This window comes from Numenius arquata, chromosome 37 (assembly GCF_964106895.1).
Source record: "Numenius arquata chromosome 37, bNumArq3.hap1.1, whole genome shotgun sequence".
Taxonomy (NCBI): Eukaryota; Metazoa; Chordata; class Aves; order Charadriiformes; family Scolopacidae; genus Numenius; species Numenius arquata.
In genome coordinates, this window is record NC_133612.1 from 158569 (window position 1) to 175463 (window position 16895).

Here is a 16895-nt window from a genome sequence, read left to right on the forward strand (position 1 = left end):
TTGCCTTCCGTGACTTGGGCAGTGAGGTTAGAGCCGTTGCCGGTGAAGACTGAGGCAAAAAAGTTGTTCAGTAGCTCAACCTTATCCATATCCTGGGTGGCCAGGTCTCCTGTTTCCTTCCGGAGAGGGCCGGAATTCCCACCAAGTTCCTCAGGGCTTTGCTCAACACTGTCCTGGAAATGTTTTGGAATAGGGGCTTTGTCTAAGATCTCCGGGGGACTCGTGGGTACCCTATGGGGAAGCTGGGGGTGCCAGATAAGGAGAGCCACAGGATTCCTTGACCCCCAACAAGCTGCTATTCACCTCTGGTAGCTTCTAAAAAGCTCCTTCTTCCTGCCTTGATCAACAGGCGCTTTGCTGAGGGGCTGCTGAAGCTATTCCAGCCCTTGGGCTGTTACTCCCTGCTGCTCTTCCAAGTAGGCACCAATGACACAGCCAAACTGGGAACCACAGGCTGCTCAGCCTCATCTTATCCCTTGGAAGACAATGGAACAGTTAATCCTGGAAACGATTGAACAACAAAAAAATCATCAGGCATAGCCAGCATCGATTCAAGAAGGGACCAAGTGATAAACTTCTTCAATGACATGACTGGCCAGGTCCCAGGGATCGAGGGAAGGGCACATAGTATCCAATTTATGAATTTATGATTTTTTCTTCCTTTTTATCAAATCACAGATCTTTCTCTGGACATGAGTTTCCTGATACAGAAACACAGTTTTTTGAATTTGTAGATGATCTAAGATAGACGGGAGTGGGATTCCTATTTTCTCATAAAGCAAAATATGGAAATTGCTTTACCTGAGCAAAATGTAGCCTGCGAGTGTAGTCACTATTCAAATCTTGCAGGTTTAATTTAATTAGGAAGGTGAATTAACTCCAAATGTAATGTAAATTCTTGCTGTAATCTTGTTTGTAAAAATACATGTGTAGAAATAAAAACAGCATGAATTTCCTTCCCCACAAATGCTCAGGCCTCTCTTTCCAGGGAGTTCTTTGCTTAAGAAAGACTGTCCCGTTTCTCATGCTAGTTATGGTGCTTTCCTCCTCCAGTGCATGCATCCTGCAGATCAGTATCCTCACTCATGCACTTGCAGCCAGGGAAATTGCTGGGGGTGGGAAGGAAGACGTGACCTTGGTAAAAGAGGATCTGGTCAGGGAACACCCAATCAAACAGAACATAGGGAAGTCCATGGGCCCTGATGGGATGCTCCCATGGGCGCTGAGGGAGCTGGCAGATGTCACTGCAAGGCCCCTCTTGGGGGCTTGGGACTGGAGAAGCGCCCAAAGTCTGGAGGAAATCAAATGTCAGTCCTGTCCTCAAGAAGGGCAAGAAGGAGGACCCGGGGATGTACAGACCAGTCAGCCTCACCTTGATCCATGAGAACACGATGGAACAGCGAATCCTGGAAACCATTTCCAGGCACAGGAACAGCAAGAAAATCATCGGCGTAGTCATCACGGATTGACCAAGGGAAAGTCCTGCTTGACTGACCCGACAACCCTCTCCAATTAAACGATTGCCTTTGTAGACAAGGGGAGAGCAGTGGTTACTGTCTGCCTGGATTTCTGCCAGGCTTTTGACACTGTCTGCCCTAAGATGCTCCTAGAGAAGCTGTTGAAGTCTGGGCTGGATGAGCAGACAACGAGGTGGACTGAGAAGTGGTTGAAAGTCTGGGCCCAGAGGGTGGTGATCAGTGACGCGAAGTCTGGTTGGAAGCCACTAACTAGCAGTGTACCCAAGGATCGACGCTGGGTCCAATCCTGCTCAAAACCCTCATGAATGATCCTGATGATGGGGCAGAGTGTTCCCTCAGCACGGCTGCTGATGACACCAAACTGGGAGGAGTGGCTGATACACCAGAGGGTTGTCCTGCCGTCCAGAGGGGCCTCGACAGGCTGGAGAAATAGGCTCCAGCCCAAATAAATAAATAAAATAAACCCAAATTTACAAGAGGAATACGGCAGAAAGAGGTGAAACTGAAACTGAATATTTGTGGCCGCCCGAGCAGCAGCGTCTGAGTGAAGACAAAGCAAACGGTTTTTGAGGTCCAGGAGTTTTCTTAAACCCAGGAACTGACCCGGTGAATGAGGTCCATTTTGTCACCAGCAGGGTAGTCTACTGGGCTGGGGGAATAGATGCCTTGGAACGAGGTGAACCTTCCATAACTCCCATCCATTCCCTAAGCGAGCTCTCCACTGCTGTCATGAAAGCCGTCTGCATACAGGCCATGCACACATGCAGAGAATCCTGTGATACCCCGATATCTGCCACGGCAGATTATTCAAAATTAAAGCCACTAAATGAAGGAGGAGCTTATGTTCTGTTCCAGTTGGTCCTTCATGACAACTGGTGACATTTCTAAGAGATACGGGAGCACGCATTGCAATGCTAACACAACAGGATGCCAAGAAGCTGGGTACGTGACCCCCACAGCGGAGAGTTAAACTCACCAGGTTAAACAGAGGAAGTGGGTTTTGCCAAACCACAAAAAATAGTTGATGTCTTCCGGGAGAGGAGCGCATGTTGTCTGCTCGCTTTGGGGTTAAAAAGCGCAATGAAAATATTCTGGGGCTTGATGTTTTGACTGGAGAAAACTGGTGCCTGCGGGACTGCAATGTGTGGTCCTTTGGTAAAAGAACCAACCCCACCCTCGGTAGAAATCGGGAGTCTTCAGTGCATGCACTCTGCGCAGCCCAGAATTACCAGATACGGCAGGATCCGATTGCTGCTGCAGCACAAAATGGAATTTCAGATGCAATAGCAGACTTAGAAAAACAGCACGTTATTTCCTCACCCTCTGTATTATTCACCCGTCTGGCTAGTCTGAAAATGACATGGGAGATGGCATCTGAGAATGGATTATCAGCATAGAATATACCATCGTGTATTGTTACGCCAACACATCACCCCTAGTGGCTACAGTACCCAATATTACAGCTTTAACAGCCACGCTACAGGCAGCTGCACACCCAAGGATGGCAGTGCTGGATGCCAGAGATATGGTCTTTATGTCCCCTTGCAGGAGGAGGGTAAAGAGGAACTGGCTTTTCCGTGGGAGGGTATACAATATACCTTTACCAGACTCCCACAGGGCTACAAACGTTCACCCACCGTTGTTCATGCTGCGCTTGCTGAACTTTTACAGACAGTGCCACTTCCTCGGGATGTGAAACCTGCCAATACGTAGATGATATTCTGATCGGAGGACCTTCCCCTGAAAGGCTGGGGAGAGCGGCAGCAGCAGTGTGGCAGAAGGTGGGTTTCCACCTGAAAAATGCCAGGGACCAAGTAGAGAAGTAAAATTTTTAGATACTTCTTAGATTGCAGGTAGTGCAGCAATTCCACCAGACACTCTAAGGAAACCAGGACAATTGCAGTGCCCCAGTCCGGGAAAGAATTCAACAGCTTATGGGTACTAGGTACTGGAGGAAACCCGTACCTGGATTTTCTATCATTGCTCGTCTGCTGTACTCACTTCTACGTGAGGGAAAACCGTGGAAATGGAAGTCAGAACATGAAGAGTCGGTCAAAGCCGGAAGAATTAAAAACATACCAGTCACTGGGGCCTGTACACTCCCGTGACCCTATTATATCAGAATGGGGTTTTGCAGAACACGGTATTAATTGCAATCTATTCTAGACCAGGCCAAAAAGGCCTTAAATGTTTAGCTCGACTGCATTTAAAGAGACAGAAGAGAGGTATTCCAAGTGGGAAGAGGGACTTTTGTCTTTAGTCCAAGCAGTTAAACAAGTTGAGCCACTCAGGGGTCATCCCTTAAAAAAAACTCTGCCGAGACTCGTGTTGTTTTCCCTTTCCAGGAATGATAGCGGCAATGATACCGGCACACCTCCCCTGGAGATAGGGTTAACTACTGGAGTTTGCTCATCCTTCTCTGAGGAGTGATAACTGCTATTATTTGTGCTAACCGATATGATAACTATAGTGCAGTCTGCGCCATACATGTTTCCCAGCTCTGGGTGCAACCTACCACAGCAGCACTTCTAAGGGAAGGCAATGAGGGCACCTTGCCCACCAAGATCGAAAGGTAATCTGGGATAATGCAACCCTTGGAAAAGGATTTCCAGTCTTGGTGGTATTTGCTTACGTTCGCTTATGACCCCACTGACAGTAAAGCCACAGCTTTTGTTTTAACAACGCGCAATGCTGCGGCACCCACCATATACCCAGTCACTGCGCCGGGATTAAGTCCACTGGAACTCTGCTCTGACCCTTAGAACCCAGAGTATGGCCCAAGAACATGGAACAAACGGCAAACCATTGATGTGAACGCGTGTGCTGTGTGGGAACAACCAGGATTTGTTTGTGAAAGTAACACCATTAAGGCCCAAGAGGTTTGTCTTGACACTGAACAAAATGTTTGTCATTTTGAAATACATCCTGATGAAACCACTGAAACTGTACTTGTAGGAAGAGGGAAAGCCCTTTGTCCACGAGTGACGTGGGGTGACCCCGGCAGGCACCAAAGCCCCACACCACCTGGGGATGGAGGAGAGAACGGGAAGGGTAAAAGTGAGACAACTCAGAGGTCGAGATAAAGACAGTTTAATAGGTAAAGCAAAAGCTGCCTGCGCAAACAAAGCAAAATAAGGAATCCCTCCGCTCCTTCCCGTCGGAAGGCAGGTGTTCAGCCATCTCCAGGAAAGCAGGGCTCCATCATGCGTAGCGGTGGCTTTGTGACTCCAAACATCCCCCCCTCTCTCTTTCCCCCACCTTTTATTGCTTGAGCACGGGGGCACGAGGTCTGGGATATCGCTTTGAGTTGTCCTGGCTCTGTCCCCTCCCAGCTTCTTGCCCACCCCCAGCCTGCTCGCCCGTGGGAGAGAAACAGCAAAGGTCTCGATGCTGTGCAGGCACTGCTCAGTGACAGCTAAAACAGGGAGGGCTCATCAGCAAATCCAAAACACAGAACCACACCGGCACCTGAGGAGAACATTCACTCTGTCCCAGCCAAGAGCAGTGCAATGGGACACACACCTCCCACGAACCCTCTACAGCCATCTCTTGCTGTATCACCCCAGACACCCTCGGGGAGCGGCACTTGGGGGTCTCTTGCTCTGAAGAGAGCAAAGGGGGAGCAGCACGGAGATGGGTGAGTGAGCAGAGAGCAGGACAGCCCTATGGCCAGAACGTTCTCACAGCTTCAAAGTGAGAAGAGCCTTGCTAAGGACCAGGGTGGGTTCATTGCAGAGGGTGGCTTTCATCCACCGATCCCTGGGTCACGGGCTCTCTCCTCTGGGTCACTCTGCCCAGGACCGATGCCAAGCAAACCAGGGAGGGCTCACCACCTGGATTCCTGCTTGACTCACCACCTCGGTGCTACTTCCCACAGCTGCAGTAAGTGTGAGCCCAGGATGTCAGCCAGTGGGCTCACGGCTCTCTCTGGCAAGTTTCCCACAGCCCTGGTGAGGAGGTCTCTGGAAGAGGTGTGTAACATCCCCCAGTGACATGTCCTGAGCATGGCAAAATGCTCCCAGACCTGCCTGTTGGCCTTTCTGTGACCCAGGCCACCCTGGCTTTAGGTGTTCCCTGGGCCTTCAGATGGACCAGGTGCTCTGGGAGGGAAGAGGAGAACATCTTCTCCTGGAGGAGACCTACGTGAAAGCACTAGATCGTGCGGTACAAGGGAACGGGGCGGTCACTTCCATACTCTGTGGCAAGCATCTTGCAGGAAAGGCTTTCAAAGTTTAACAGAATTCTAGGTAGGGACACTACACACCTCTATCACCGTGTTACTTCAGGGGTTATGAAGAAAGTATTGGAAATCACAATTTAACACGAAATACCACCATTGCCACTAATAACACTATTGGTACCGCTAAGGCCATCAAGTTCTGAGCATTGTTCCAGCGGTTGCCATGTTCCGGCCCTGGTCTAAAGGAGCTGCCTTTATCACCGGAGCCGTCCTTGAAATTGCCGCGCTCTTTCTGTGAAGACAGTCAGGTTGTCAGCAAGGGCATGGTGTGTGCAGTGAGAGGGGCACAGAGACAAGAGGCAGTGGAAGGGACCTAGCTGGGACCCCTTTGCATTCCTGCCTACTAGCCACATCGTGACACCTGCCCTCTCCCATTTGGTACCTTTGGTTTACGACTGCCCGTCTTTGGGTGCTCCTCACGCTGCTTCTTAGAGTCATCCTCCTGTTTCTTTCTCAGCCGAAGCACTTCCTCTTCCAAGCTGCGTACCTGGTCCTGCAACTTCTGCTTTTCTTCAGCCTCCTTCTTCGCCCGGGCCTCCCACTCCTGCTTATCTCTCTCGTACTGGTCTTGCACACCTGGGGACAGAGAAACAGAGGTGCTGCAAGGGCAGGAGCTGAGCCCACAGGCACCCAAGGAGTACTGGGGTCTCCCACCACCGAGCTTGGCCCTTGACAGGCAGTGACATTTCTCCTGCCCAGAACTTACTTTTCAGCTCCTTGTCCTTTTCTGCCAGGGCCAGGTCTATGTTGAGGATGTTTTTTCCCAGAGCCTCTCTGCTTTGGAGGAACTCCTGCAGGACAGCGTCAGCCTGTAGGGCCACAGGTAGAAGAGGAGTCAAGGACAGAAAGAGCAGCTCAGGGGAAAATGGTTTCTGGGGGAAGGGGATGGGACATGGAGCCTCTCCCCCTAAAGGGGAGCTGCTCTTGTTCCTACCATCACCCCCTTGCCAGGCACTTCCTCATATTTCTCCACCAGTGCCTGCTGGTCTCCTTTGAACAGCTCGTAGCCCCCTGGCACACTGTAGACACCACCACTGAGTTTTCTGTCCATATATTGGAAGAGGTCCCTGAGAGCAGCCTCGCACTTGTCACGGGACGCCTGCTCGTTGTCCCTGAGGAACTTGTCCTTGATCTCCTCCACCTGGTGCTGTCCAGAAAGATGCAGAGGGAAGGCATCAGCCCAGGCTGAGCTGCGGCCACCGCTCTCATGCTGGGCAAAAATCATCCCTGTTGACATGGCAACTGGGATCTCCAGTCTGTGGGGTAATCGGCTGGGAGGTGACAGATGGGGAGGCCATTCTGCACCCACGGACATCTCTGGAGCAAGGTGCCCAGGAGCAGAGAGCACGCCAGGGACCATGGGCTTCAAAAACACGGGGACAAGACTTAGCAGGACAGGGGAAGCGTGGGAGGCTACAGGCTTCCAGCCAGGGCAGAGACACATGTGGGCTGCAGGAAGAGAGCGGGCAGGGCTGAGCCTCGTCCCCTTTGCGGCCCAGCTTTTGAACCTAGGGAGAAGAGGCAGGGCAGCAGGGACAACTGACAGTCTGAGAAGGCTGCGAGCAGGCGTTGGGACCGAGTCTCCTCTGGAGAGGGCACAGCAGTGTCCTCTGGCAGGAGGCAGGGAGAGCCCTGTCCCCCCAGGACCATGCTACTCCCCAAAGCTCAGGGGATGGCGGTGTCCCGGGGGGGACTCCTGGCTGGGCTGGGGACCACCTACTGTAAGATCTGCCTGGAAAGAGCAGATGTCATCCTCGAACACCCGTTTCTGGAACAGCTCCAGTGTCTCCCGCTCGCACTGGCTGTGCAGATCCAGGAGCTCCTGAACCGTCTCCGTCGGCAGCTTCGCCTGCTGCTCCATCAGATCCCGGTACAACGTCACAGCCTCTTTCACTGCCGCTGCGTTCTCAATCTTTGCCAGGGCCAGCACCGCACTCTCCAGGCACGGCACCGCCCCGCTCTGGATGGTCTCCACGTAGGTCTCTGCCAGTTTGCCCAGCACTGCCAAGGAAGACCAAGGATGAGAGATCTGCAGCCAGAACAAAATGCTGGCTCCCCCTCGGCCCTGGCTCCTGCCATATCCCTGCTGCCTCCCGGCCACAGCCTTCCTCAACTTCTTTTCTTAACTCTTTCCCACCCCACCTGAAACATCCAGGAGCTCCAAATCCAGAGGCAGGGAGGGCAGCCAGCAGAAAGCCTCTCCCTTTCCCCACCTGCATCATTTGACTCGGCATTTGATCCTTCCCCAGACGCAGTCCCAATTGCTGCTGGCCATCCAGCCCTCTGGACAGCAGTACTCACAGGTCCCTGTTAAGATGCGGCCACCAGGGATGGTCTTAGGTGGGGATTTTTCCCAGATGTGGCTGCAGAATTTCTCCACCTGCTGCTGGAATTCAGGATCGATCTCATCGTCCTGAAGCTCCTCCAAGCGCACCAGGTCCCTCTTGTGGGCTGGCTGGTCAAAAACAAAGCACTTGCGATCCCGAAAGAACTGGCGGATGCATTCCCGGGGCTGGTTGTAGCCTTGGATCTCGGAGCTGCTACCTGTGGGGCAAGAGGACGTGGAGCAAGTTCCCCAGGCTCGGGCTGTTGTTGACTGACAATGAAACGCTGCTGTGTCTGGGGCTGGATGTCTCCAGCAGCACAGCACCATTCCCTTACCATCCTTCAACTTCAGTGCGGTTTCCAAGTATTCGTCCTCAGAGATTTCCTTCCCATCCACCTCCAGCTGCAGGGTGAAATCCCGCACCGTCCAGACAAAAGCCGGGAAGAAGGGGGCAACTTTTTCTGAATCCTCCTGCTCCTCTTCACTCTGCCCGGGTGCTGCTTTCAACTTGACCTGCTCAGTCAGCTTCATCACATAGCTGGGGAGCTGGCTAAGGAAGCAGGGACCTCAGCTCTGAATGCAGGGGCATGGCCATCCTGCAACCACTCAGCACGGCATGGGCAAGAGAGGAGACTCTGCGGGGACAGAGAACAGCCTGGAACCACCAGAAGGAAGCGGGAGAAAAGCCCTCAGCCCAGAGGTCCCCAGCGTGGCACTCCTAAGGACACAAAGCACATCCATGGGCACCACCAGAAGGCTGTTTGAGGAACTAGGATGTGTCAACCCCTCGCCCAGCACACCGGGAGAGGAGCCCATCCCTGGTGCTGCTGTCCCACCAAGGATACTGCAGCTGGTCCATGGCTTGCTGGTCAATGGTGCCTCTGCTGTTGTAGATCAGGGTGCTGGAGAGCAGTACGGTGAGCACAAAGATCCAGGTGTCGTTCTTGGTGTCACCCTGGAGGAACAACCCTTGGCTCTTATCAACAAGACCCACTAAGTATGAGCAAAGCCCCACATGCCCAGACCCTGAATGCCCCTTTCCAACAGGCCATGGCAAGACCAGGTTTTGGAGAGACTGAGAGACTCCCCACGCCATCACCACCCCTTTCTCCAGGTGGGCTCAAGCTCACCTCACCTCACAGAATCACAGAATCACAGAATGATATGGGGTTGGAAGGGACCTCTGGAGATCATCTAGTCCAACCCTCCTGCCAAAGCAGGTCCTCGTAGAACAGGTTGCACAGGAACTTGTCCAGGTGGGTTTTGAACGTCTCTAGAGACGGAGACTCCACCACCTCTCTGGGCAGCCTGGTCCAGGGCTCTGCCACCCTCAAAGTGAAGAAGTTCCTCCTCATGTTTAGATGGAACTTCTTATGTACAAGTTTGTGCCCGTTCCCTCTTGTCCTGTCACTGGGCACCACTGGAAAAAGACTGGCCCCAGCCTCCTGACACCCACCCTTTAAGCATTTATAGGTGTTGATCAGAAACCCCCTCAGCCTTCTCTTCTCCAGACTAAAAAGACCCAAGATGCTCAGCCCTTCCTCAGAAGAGAGATGTCCCACACACCTCTAGCAATCACGGAATCACAGAATATTCATGGTTGGAAGGGACATTTGAGATCATCGAGTCCAACCAAAAAAAAAAAAAATAAACAAAACAAAAAACACCACAAAACACACCACACCCACCCACAAACAGACACAACCCAACAATCTCAGGCACTAGAGCATGCCCTGAAGTGCCACGTCTACACGTTTCTTGAATACCTCCAGGGATGGCGACTCCACCACCTCCCTGGGCAGGCTGTTCCAGTGCCTGACCACTCCCTCAGTAAAGTAATTCTTCCTAATATCTAATCTAAACCTCCCCTGCCCCAACTTCAGACCACTTCCTCTGGTCCTGTCATTATTCACTTGGGAGAAGAGGCCAACACCCACCTCTCTACAACCTCCTTTCAGCCAGTTTTTTACCCAGTGAAGAGTACACTTGTCTATGCCATGATTCGCCAGCTTCTCCAGGAGAACGCTGTGGGGGACGGTGTCAAAGGCCTTACGAAAGTCCAGGTAGACAACGTCCACAGCCTTCCCCGCATCGAGAAGGCGGGTCACATGGTCATAGAAAGAGATCAAGTTGGTTAAGCAGGACCTCCCTTTCATAAACCCATGCTGGCTGGCCCTGATCCCTCGGCTGCCCTGCACTTGCCGTGAGAGCTCACTCAAGATGATCCTCTCTATGATCTTTCCCGGTACCGAGGTCGGGCTGACAGGCCTATAGTTTCCCGGATCCTCCTTCTGGCCCTTCTTGTAGATGGGCGTCACACTGGCCACCCTCCAGTCATCTGGTACCTCTCCTGTTGACCAGGATTGTTGATAGATAATGGAGAGAGGCTTGGTGAGCTCTCCCGCCAGCTCCCTGAGTACCCTTGGGTGAATCCCATCCGGCCCCATAGACTTATGCGTGTCCAGGTGCAGAACCAGATCATTAACTACTTCCTCCTGGATTACGGGGGGGTTGTTCTGCTCTCCATCCTTATCTTCCAGCTCAGGAGGCTGAACACCCTGGGGATAGCTGGTCCGACTATTGAAGATGGAGGCAAAGGCGGCATCAAGTATCTCAGCCTTCTCCTCGTCCTTGGTCGCAATGTTCCCCCCCTCATCCAGGAAGGGATGGAGATTCTCCCTGACTCTCTTTTTGTTCATGTATTTATAAAAACTTCTTTTGTTGTCCCTTATATTAATGGCCAGGTTGAGTTCCAGCTGGGCTTTTGCCTTCCTAATTTTTTCTCTGTAGAACCTAACAAGATCTCTGTACTCCTCCTGAGTTGCTTGTCGCTTCATCCAAAGGTGGTAAACCCTCCTGTTTTCCCGAAGTCCCATCCAGAGCTCTTTGTTCAACCAGGCCGGCCATTTTCCCCGCCCTTTAATTTTGCGCCTCGTGGGGACAGCCTGCTCCTGGGCCTTTCGGATTTCCTTTGCGAAGAGCGTCCAGCCTTCCTGGACCCCTTTGCCCCGCAGGATTATCTCCCAAGGGACCCTCCCAACCAGGGCTCTGAACAGGCTAAAGTCCGCCCTCCGGAAGGCCAAGGTGGAGGTTTTGCTAACCCCCTTCCTTACCTCACTAAGAATTGAAAACTTGACCATTTCATGACCAAAGAGCTCCCTGAGCTCCTCTTTCCTCTTCTGCTGCTCTTACTCAGAAAAGCAGAGGGATTTGGCACCTTGTCTACTCCAGCCTCCTTTCCCTTGGCCTTTGCTCTTCCCAGCACACAGGCTGAAGGTCACCCTAGGTGCTGGGAACCCCTGGACTCTGGTCACTTTGGTGACAAAGTGCTGGGAATGCACCAAGGCAGCTGCTGCTCCTTCCGCACCTTCTCCACGTCGCCCAGTCCTTCCGTGTCCAGCAGCACCAGAGTGTGTCCAGGCTTGCACGGGTGAGGTACACACCACATCCAGATCCCTTTGGTGTGGGACTGCACGCCGGAGCCCAGGGAGAAACCTGTGGGGAGGACGCAAGGGCCTGACCAGTGTTAAAGACAGAGTAGGAGAAGCCAGGTCCCTTGGCCCTCCGGGGTGGGACCTCCCTCACCTTTCCTCTGACGAGCCAGCCTGTTCATGAGGTAGGACTTGCCAGTGCGGTACAGCCCTGTGATGGCCACCACCACCACAGGCTGGGTGATCTCTGACAGCACCTGCAGGGCCTCCTGCTGAAACACCAGCCCATTCCTCGGGCTGTTCTCAATGAGGCAGATGGGCGCCGGCATGTGGATTTCAGATGCCATTGCTGACAGCAAAGGCAGTCTGCAGAGGAGAGGGCGAGACGGGCTGGTTAACGAGCTGGGGACACCCCACAGTCCAAAGGGGGACACTCATTAGCATCCCACTGCATTTTCCAAGCTACAACGTTTTGCATCAAATGCTCACACCAGCACCAAGGAAAGGAGAGCTGAGGGGCTACGCATGCTGCACACAAGCCCGTGCAAGGCTTCCATCTCTCCTTTCCTCCAGCCGTGCATTCGTGAGTGACGCCCTCCCCCCACTCCAGCACCCCGGATTTGTGATGAAAACAGTGTTAAAAACAGAGGGATATTTTCATTATTGCTGAGCAGCGCTTGCACAGCCCCGAGGCCTTTTCTGCTCCTCACACACCTCAGCAGCGAGTAGGCTGGGGGTGGGCAAGAAGCTGGGAGGGGACGGAGCCAGGAGAGCTGACCCCAAGTGACCAAGGGGCTATTCCAGACCGTATGACGTCACGCTCAGCAACGTAAAGCTGGGGGAAGAAGAAGGAAGGGGGGGTTGGAGGGGAGTTTGGAGTCACGGCGTTTTATCTTTCCAAGAATCCGTTATTTGTAACAATTTTATGGCAACCCACAACTTTCCTCACTATTTCCTTTCCAATTCTCTCCCCCCTCCCACCGCAGGGGGTAGCAATACAGCGGCTGTGTGGGGCTTAGTTGTGGCTGGGGTTAAACCCCCACCAGCCCCCACCATCTCCCAAACCCTCCCAGGTTCCAGCAAAGCCCTCGGACCTGGAGGCAGCACAACGGCTCATCCCATGCACAGACCCAGAACCTGCCCCACAGCAACCTCCCAGACACCCCGGGACTCGCTCCAGCAACGGGGAGCTTCATGGATACTGCCCACTTCTGGGCTTTGAACCCTCTCTGGGGACCTCACCAGCCCTGCCCTCTTCCAGGGACATCAAGGGGATGGCCGCTGGGGGACACGAGCCTGCCCCCCATGTCACGGGCACTCCCGGCACAGGAGGGAGGAGAGGAAAGGTTCAGGCGCAGGGTCCCTGCTTTGGCGAGTCCTCACTTGCATGCAAAGCCATGGGGGGGTTAACCACTCGCTCCCAGACACCCACTCCCCTTGCTCCATCCCAGAGCCCGAGCAAACCTTTCCACCTCTTCCTCCTCCCACCCGCCGGGTTCCCTGTCACCCTCTGGGGTCAGGAGGAGTCATTCACAGCCCCAGTGTCCAGGGCTGCTTGCACGGGGTGGGAAGGAGGCATCAGGGGAAAGCACTCACCGTTGTCTTGTCACCTGCCCTGTGCTGTAATAGCTTTGCTGCAGTCTGGGTCCTCTCCAGCCTTTGTTCCTGTGCCCTCGGCCAGACCCTCTCCTCCTGTTCCTGGAAATGAGAGTGAGTCAGAGAGACGAAAGTGAAAGCCAGCAGCTCAGCACAAACACTCGGAGCAGGCAACATAAAGATGGTTTAGTAATTGACAGAACAAGAACCTGAACTCCTTCTATGACAGAGTCTGATGGGTGGATGAGGGACAGGCTGTGGATGTTTACCTGGACTTACCTGCTAAGCGGCTTTCCATGATATTTGAAAAGTCGTTTAAGTCTGCTGAAATTCCTGCTGACTGGAAAACGGGAAACAGAACCCCCATTTTCAAAAAGGGGAAAAAAGGAAGAGCCTGGGACCTACAGGCCAGTCAGTCTCACCTCTGTGCCAGGCAAGATCATGGAGCAGATCCTCCTGGAACATCTGCTGAGGCACATGGAAAATATGGAGGTGATCGATGAGAGCCAACATGGCTTCCAGAAGGGCAAGTCATGCCTGACCAACCTGGTGACCTTCTACGACATGGTTTCAGTGTTGGTAGATAAGGGGAGAGCAACAGACCTCATCTACCTGGACCTACGCAAAGCGTTTGACACTGTCCCGCATAACATCCTGGCTCGCTTTTTCTTGCTGAGCGTCATGTTATCAAGTGTGGACGGGTGGTGAGACACGGGAACAGGTTTCCCAGAGGAGCTGTGGATGCCCCATGGGAGTTGTGGAAGGCCCATCGTTGGAAGTGCTCAAGGTCAGGTTGGACGGGCCTTTGAGCAACATGATCTTGTGCAAGATGTCCCTGCTCACAGCAGGGGGGTTGGACTGGATGATCTTCGAAGGTCCTGGCCGTGTCCCCTTCCCAACCCCTGTCCCACCACCAGCCTGCTCGCTGTGGGGGCAGACTGGCAAAGAGAAGGCCTTGATGTTGTGCAAGCACCATTCAGCAGCAGCAGAAACATTTTTGTGTTATCAACACCTTTGGAGCACCACGGGCTTGCAATGAAGGAAGTTCACTCTGTCCCGGCCACACGTGCTGTGCGGCAGTTCCCCCTCCCCTCTTGTACCCACCGAGTGGGTCCCTCACCTCCCCATCCCTACTGCCCCAACACGACCCCCACATCGCCCTGTCCCCCCTTGGAGCACCAACTCGCGTCCTTCCTCTGCTTCTCCACATACAGACACGTCCTCTCCAGCAGCTCCCTCACACACACCCTGACGCTCCTGCCATGGCCCAGCTGCTCTCCCACATGGGAGAGTCCCCAGTTCTGCACAGCCTCCGTCAGCAGAGAACATCTCTAAATATGGAGTGTATTTCCCTGCTCTGCAATGCCCTTCTTCCTTCCACAGCAGCTCCTGGAGGACACAGAGTCCCTTATGGAGTCCTCCGTGGGACAGAAACTGACCTTTGAGTCTGTGGTCTTGGAGTAGATGCCCCTTCCACCCAAGAGGGTTTTCCTTGAGCAATCAGAATGGGATTTAAATGTAGGGCATAGAAGAAATATGAATTATTTATCTGATGTTTGGCTCTGCCTTTTCACACCAGAGCATCTGTCCGCCCCCCCAGAAAATTGGCAGTGAGATGTCCCAGCCCTGAGTCCATTCCCGACTGCCTCACAGAATCAGAGAATGATATGGGGTTGGAAGGGACCTCTGGAGATCATCTAGTCCAACCCCTCTGCCAGAGCAGGTCCACCCAGAGCAGGTTGCACAGGAACGTGTCCAGGTGGATTTGGAATATCTCCAGAGACGGAGACTCCACCACCTCTCTGGGCAGCCTCTTCCAGGGCTCTGCCACCCTCACAGGAAAGAAATTCCTCCTCATGTTTAGAAGGAGCTGCCTATGTCCCAGTTTGTGCCCGTTCCCTCTTGTCCTGTCGCTGGGCACCACTGGAAGAAGACTGGCCCCATTCTCCTGACACCCACCATCGATGAGATCCCCCCTCAGTCTTCTCTTCTCCAGACTAAACAGACCCAAGTCCCTCAGCCCTTCCTCATCACAGAGATGTTCTCGTCCCTCACCATCTTTGTAGCCCTCTGCTGGACCCTCTCCAGCAGTTCCCTGTCCTTCTGGAACTGGGGAGCCCAGAACTGGCCCCAGTGCTCCAGATGGGGCCTCCCCAGGGCAGAGCAGAGGGGCAGGATGACCTCCCTCCACCTGCTGGTCACACTCTTCCTGATGCCCCCAGGATGCCATTGGCCTTCTTGGCCACCAGGGCCCATTGCTGGCTCGTGGGCATCCTCTTGTCCACCAGGACTCCCACATCTTTTCCTCAGAGCTGCTCTCCAGCAGGTCAGCCCCAACCTGTCCTGGTGCAGGGGGTTATTCCTCCCCAGGTGCAGCACCCTACACTTGCCCTTGTTGAATTTCATCAGGTTCCTCTCTGCCCAATTCTCCAACATGTCCAGGTCTCACTGGATGGTGGCCCAGCCACCCCTCCCAGCTTTGTACCATCAGCAAACCAAGACCCATCAGAATATCTGTGGTGTTTCTCTGACCTTTTCCCTATCCAGAAAATTTAAGCCTTTCTTTTAAATGCCTTAGTGGAGAGGAGAAGATCCACCTCCCAGCCCGAAGGGAAAGAGCCCTATGATTGCAAAGCCATGCAAATTTATGCAAATAACACCAGGGGTCTGCTGACCCTGGAGGTGTCCCAAGGAGGTGTCCACTTCCTCTGCTTCCCCTGGCAAAGGAATTCATTTGCTGAATTCCAGACCCAATCATAGGCCTTAGGACCTGCTCCTCCCCACTGAAGGACGGGGGAGGTTTCAGTGCCTCCATCAGGAGTTCCACGGAATGTCACTCAAATTTCAAAACTAGGATGAAATTTACCTTGAGGGGGTGGGAAATTGGTCAGTAGGTGCGTGTGAGCTGCAGCGTTTCAGGGAAAGGACATCTCCAGAGAAGGGGTGGCATCTGAGTCCCTGCTCAGGTGGCCTTCCCAAGGGCAGAGGGATGCGTGTCCATTGCCGTCAGCAATGCCCACTGCTGCTCTCAGTGCCCCCCTATTGCAGCGGGGAGAAGGTGTGGTTTGTGGTCCTAAAATGCACTCAAAATGAAAAAAATAGAGAGAGTCAGTGCCTGTTCAGAGCTGGAGGGACCAGCCTGTGCCTTGCTGTGGGTCGCTCTGCAGGCAGAGGTGAACAGAAAGCCAAAAAACACTCCCAAAACCACCAATTTGTGCTATGCCACAGTTCTCCGCATGGATGTAGGGGATAAATCTCTCTGTCTGAGTGACCTTTCATCTGCCAGGAGCCCAGAGCAGCACCGGGACGCTCATGATCACCCCATGAGAGGCCTCCAAGTCTCTGCTCCTCAAGGGCTCCTCCCGGTGGCTTGTTGCCTATGCAGAGAATTTGTGTCATCAGGACTGCAAGTAGGTGAAGTGTCAAATCAAATCGAACACTTTCACTCTAAACAACCTTTTTAAGTGCACCTTTAATTGCCTTCCACGAGTGGGACTTTCAAAACAGCAGAGCAGTAAGTTGTGTTTGTCCCCAGGTGGATTTTGAGTTTGAAACGTGTCAAAAGAGGTACAAAACAAAGTGAACCCGTCCAAGACCTTCTTGGAGCATCTCGCTGGGATTAAATCCCCTGGAACTGTGCTCTGTCCCTTGGAACCCAGAGTACGGGCCCAAGAAATTGGGAACAAATGGCAAACTATTGATGTTAATGCCTGTTGTATGGGAAAAAAGAGGTCTTGGAGAATAGGTGAAGTGCCTGAGGACTGGAGGAAGGCAAATATCACACCAGTCTACAAAAAGGGCAAGAATGAGGACCCAGGGAACTA

The 16895-nt window shown here is 53.2% G+C and overlaps 1 protein-coding gene across 1 annotated transcript; it reads right to left on the reverse strand.

The window, feature by feature from the left end:
• Nucleotides 1-495: 495 nt before the first annotated feature.
• LOC141476510 (guanylate-binding protein 1-like) lies at nt 496-11879 on the reverse strand. Its single transcript, XM_074165202.1, has 11 exons — nt 11630-11879; nt 11412-11539; nt 8890-8999; nt 8380-8582; nt 8020-8262; nt 7439-7719; nt 6653-6865; nt 6425-6527; nt 6101-6294; nt 5840-5950; nt 496-501 (listed from the first exon to the last, which is right to left on the reverse strand). The coding sequence occupies exons 1-11, from the start codon at nt 11820-11822 to the stop codon at nt 496-498; spliced, it is 1785 nt and encodes a 594-aa protein (XP_074021303.1). The 5' UTR covers nt 11823-11879.
• Between the last annotated feature and the right edge of the window lie 5016 nt (nt 11880-16895).

Bases quoted from the DNA above. Each gene is read 5' to 3' on its own strand.
- LOC141476510 (XM_074165202.1), bottom strand. From the start codon at position 11,822: ATGGCATCTGAAATCCACATGCCGGCGCCCATCTGCCTCATTGAGAAC. The intron at 11,540-11,629 runs GTGAGGGAGGTC...TCCTCCCCACAG, and splicing joins GCTGGCTCGTCAGAGGAAAG to GTTTCTCCCTGGGCTCCGGC. The intron at 8,583-8,889 runs GTATCCTTGGTG...CCAGCTCCCCAG, and splicing joins CAAGCCATGGACCAGCTGCA to CTATGTGATGAAGCTGACTG.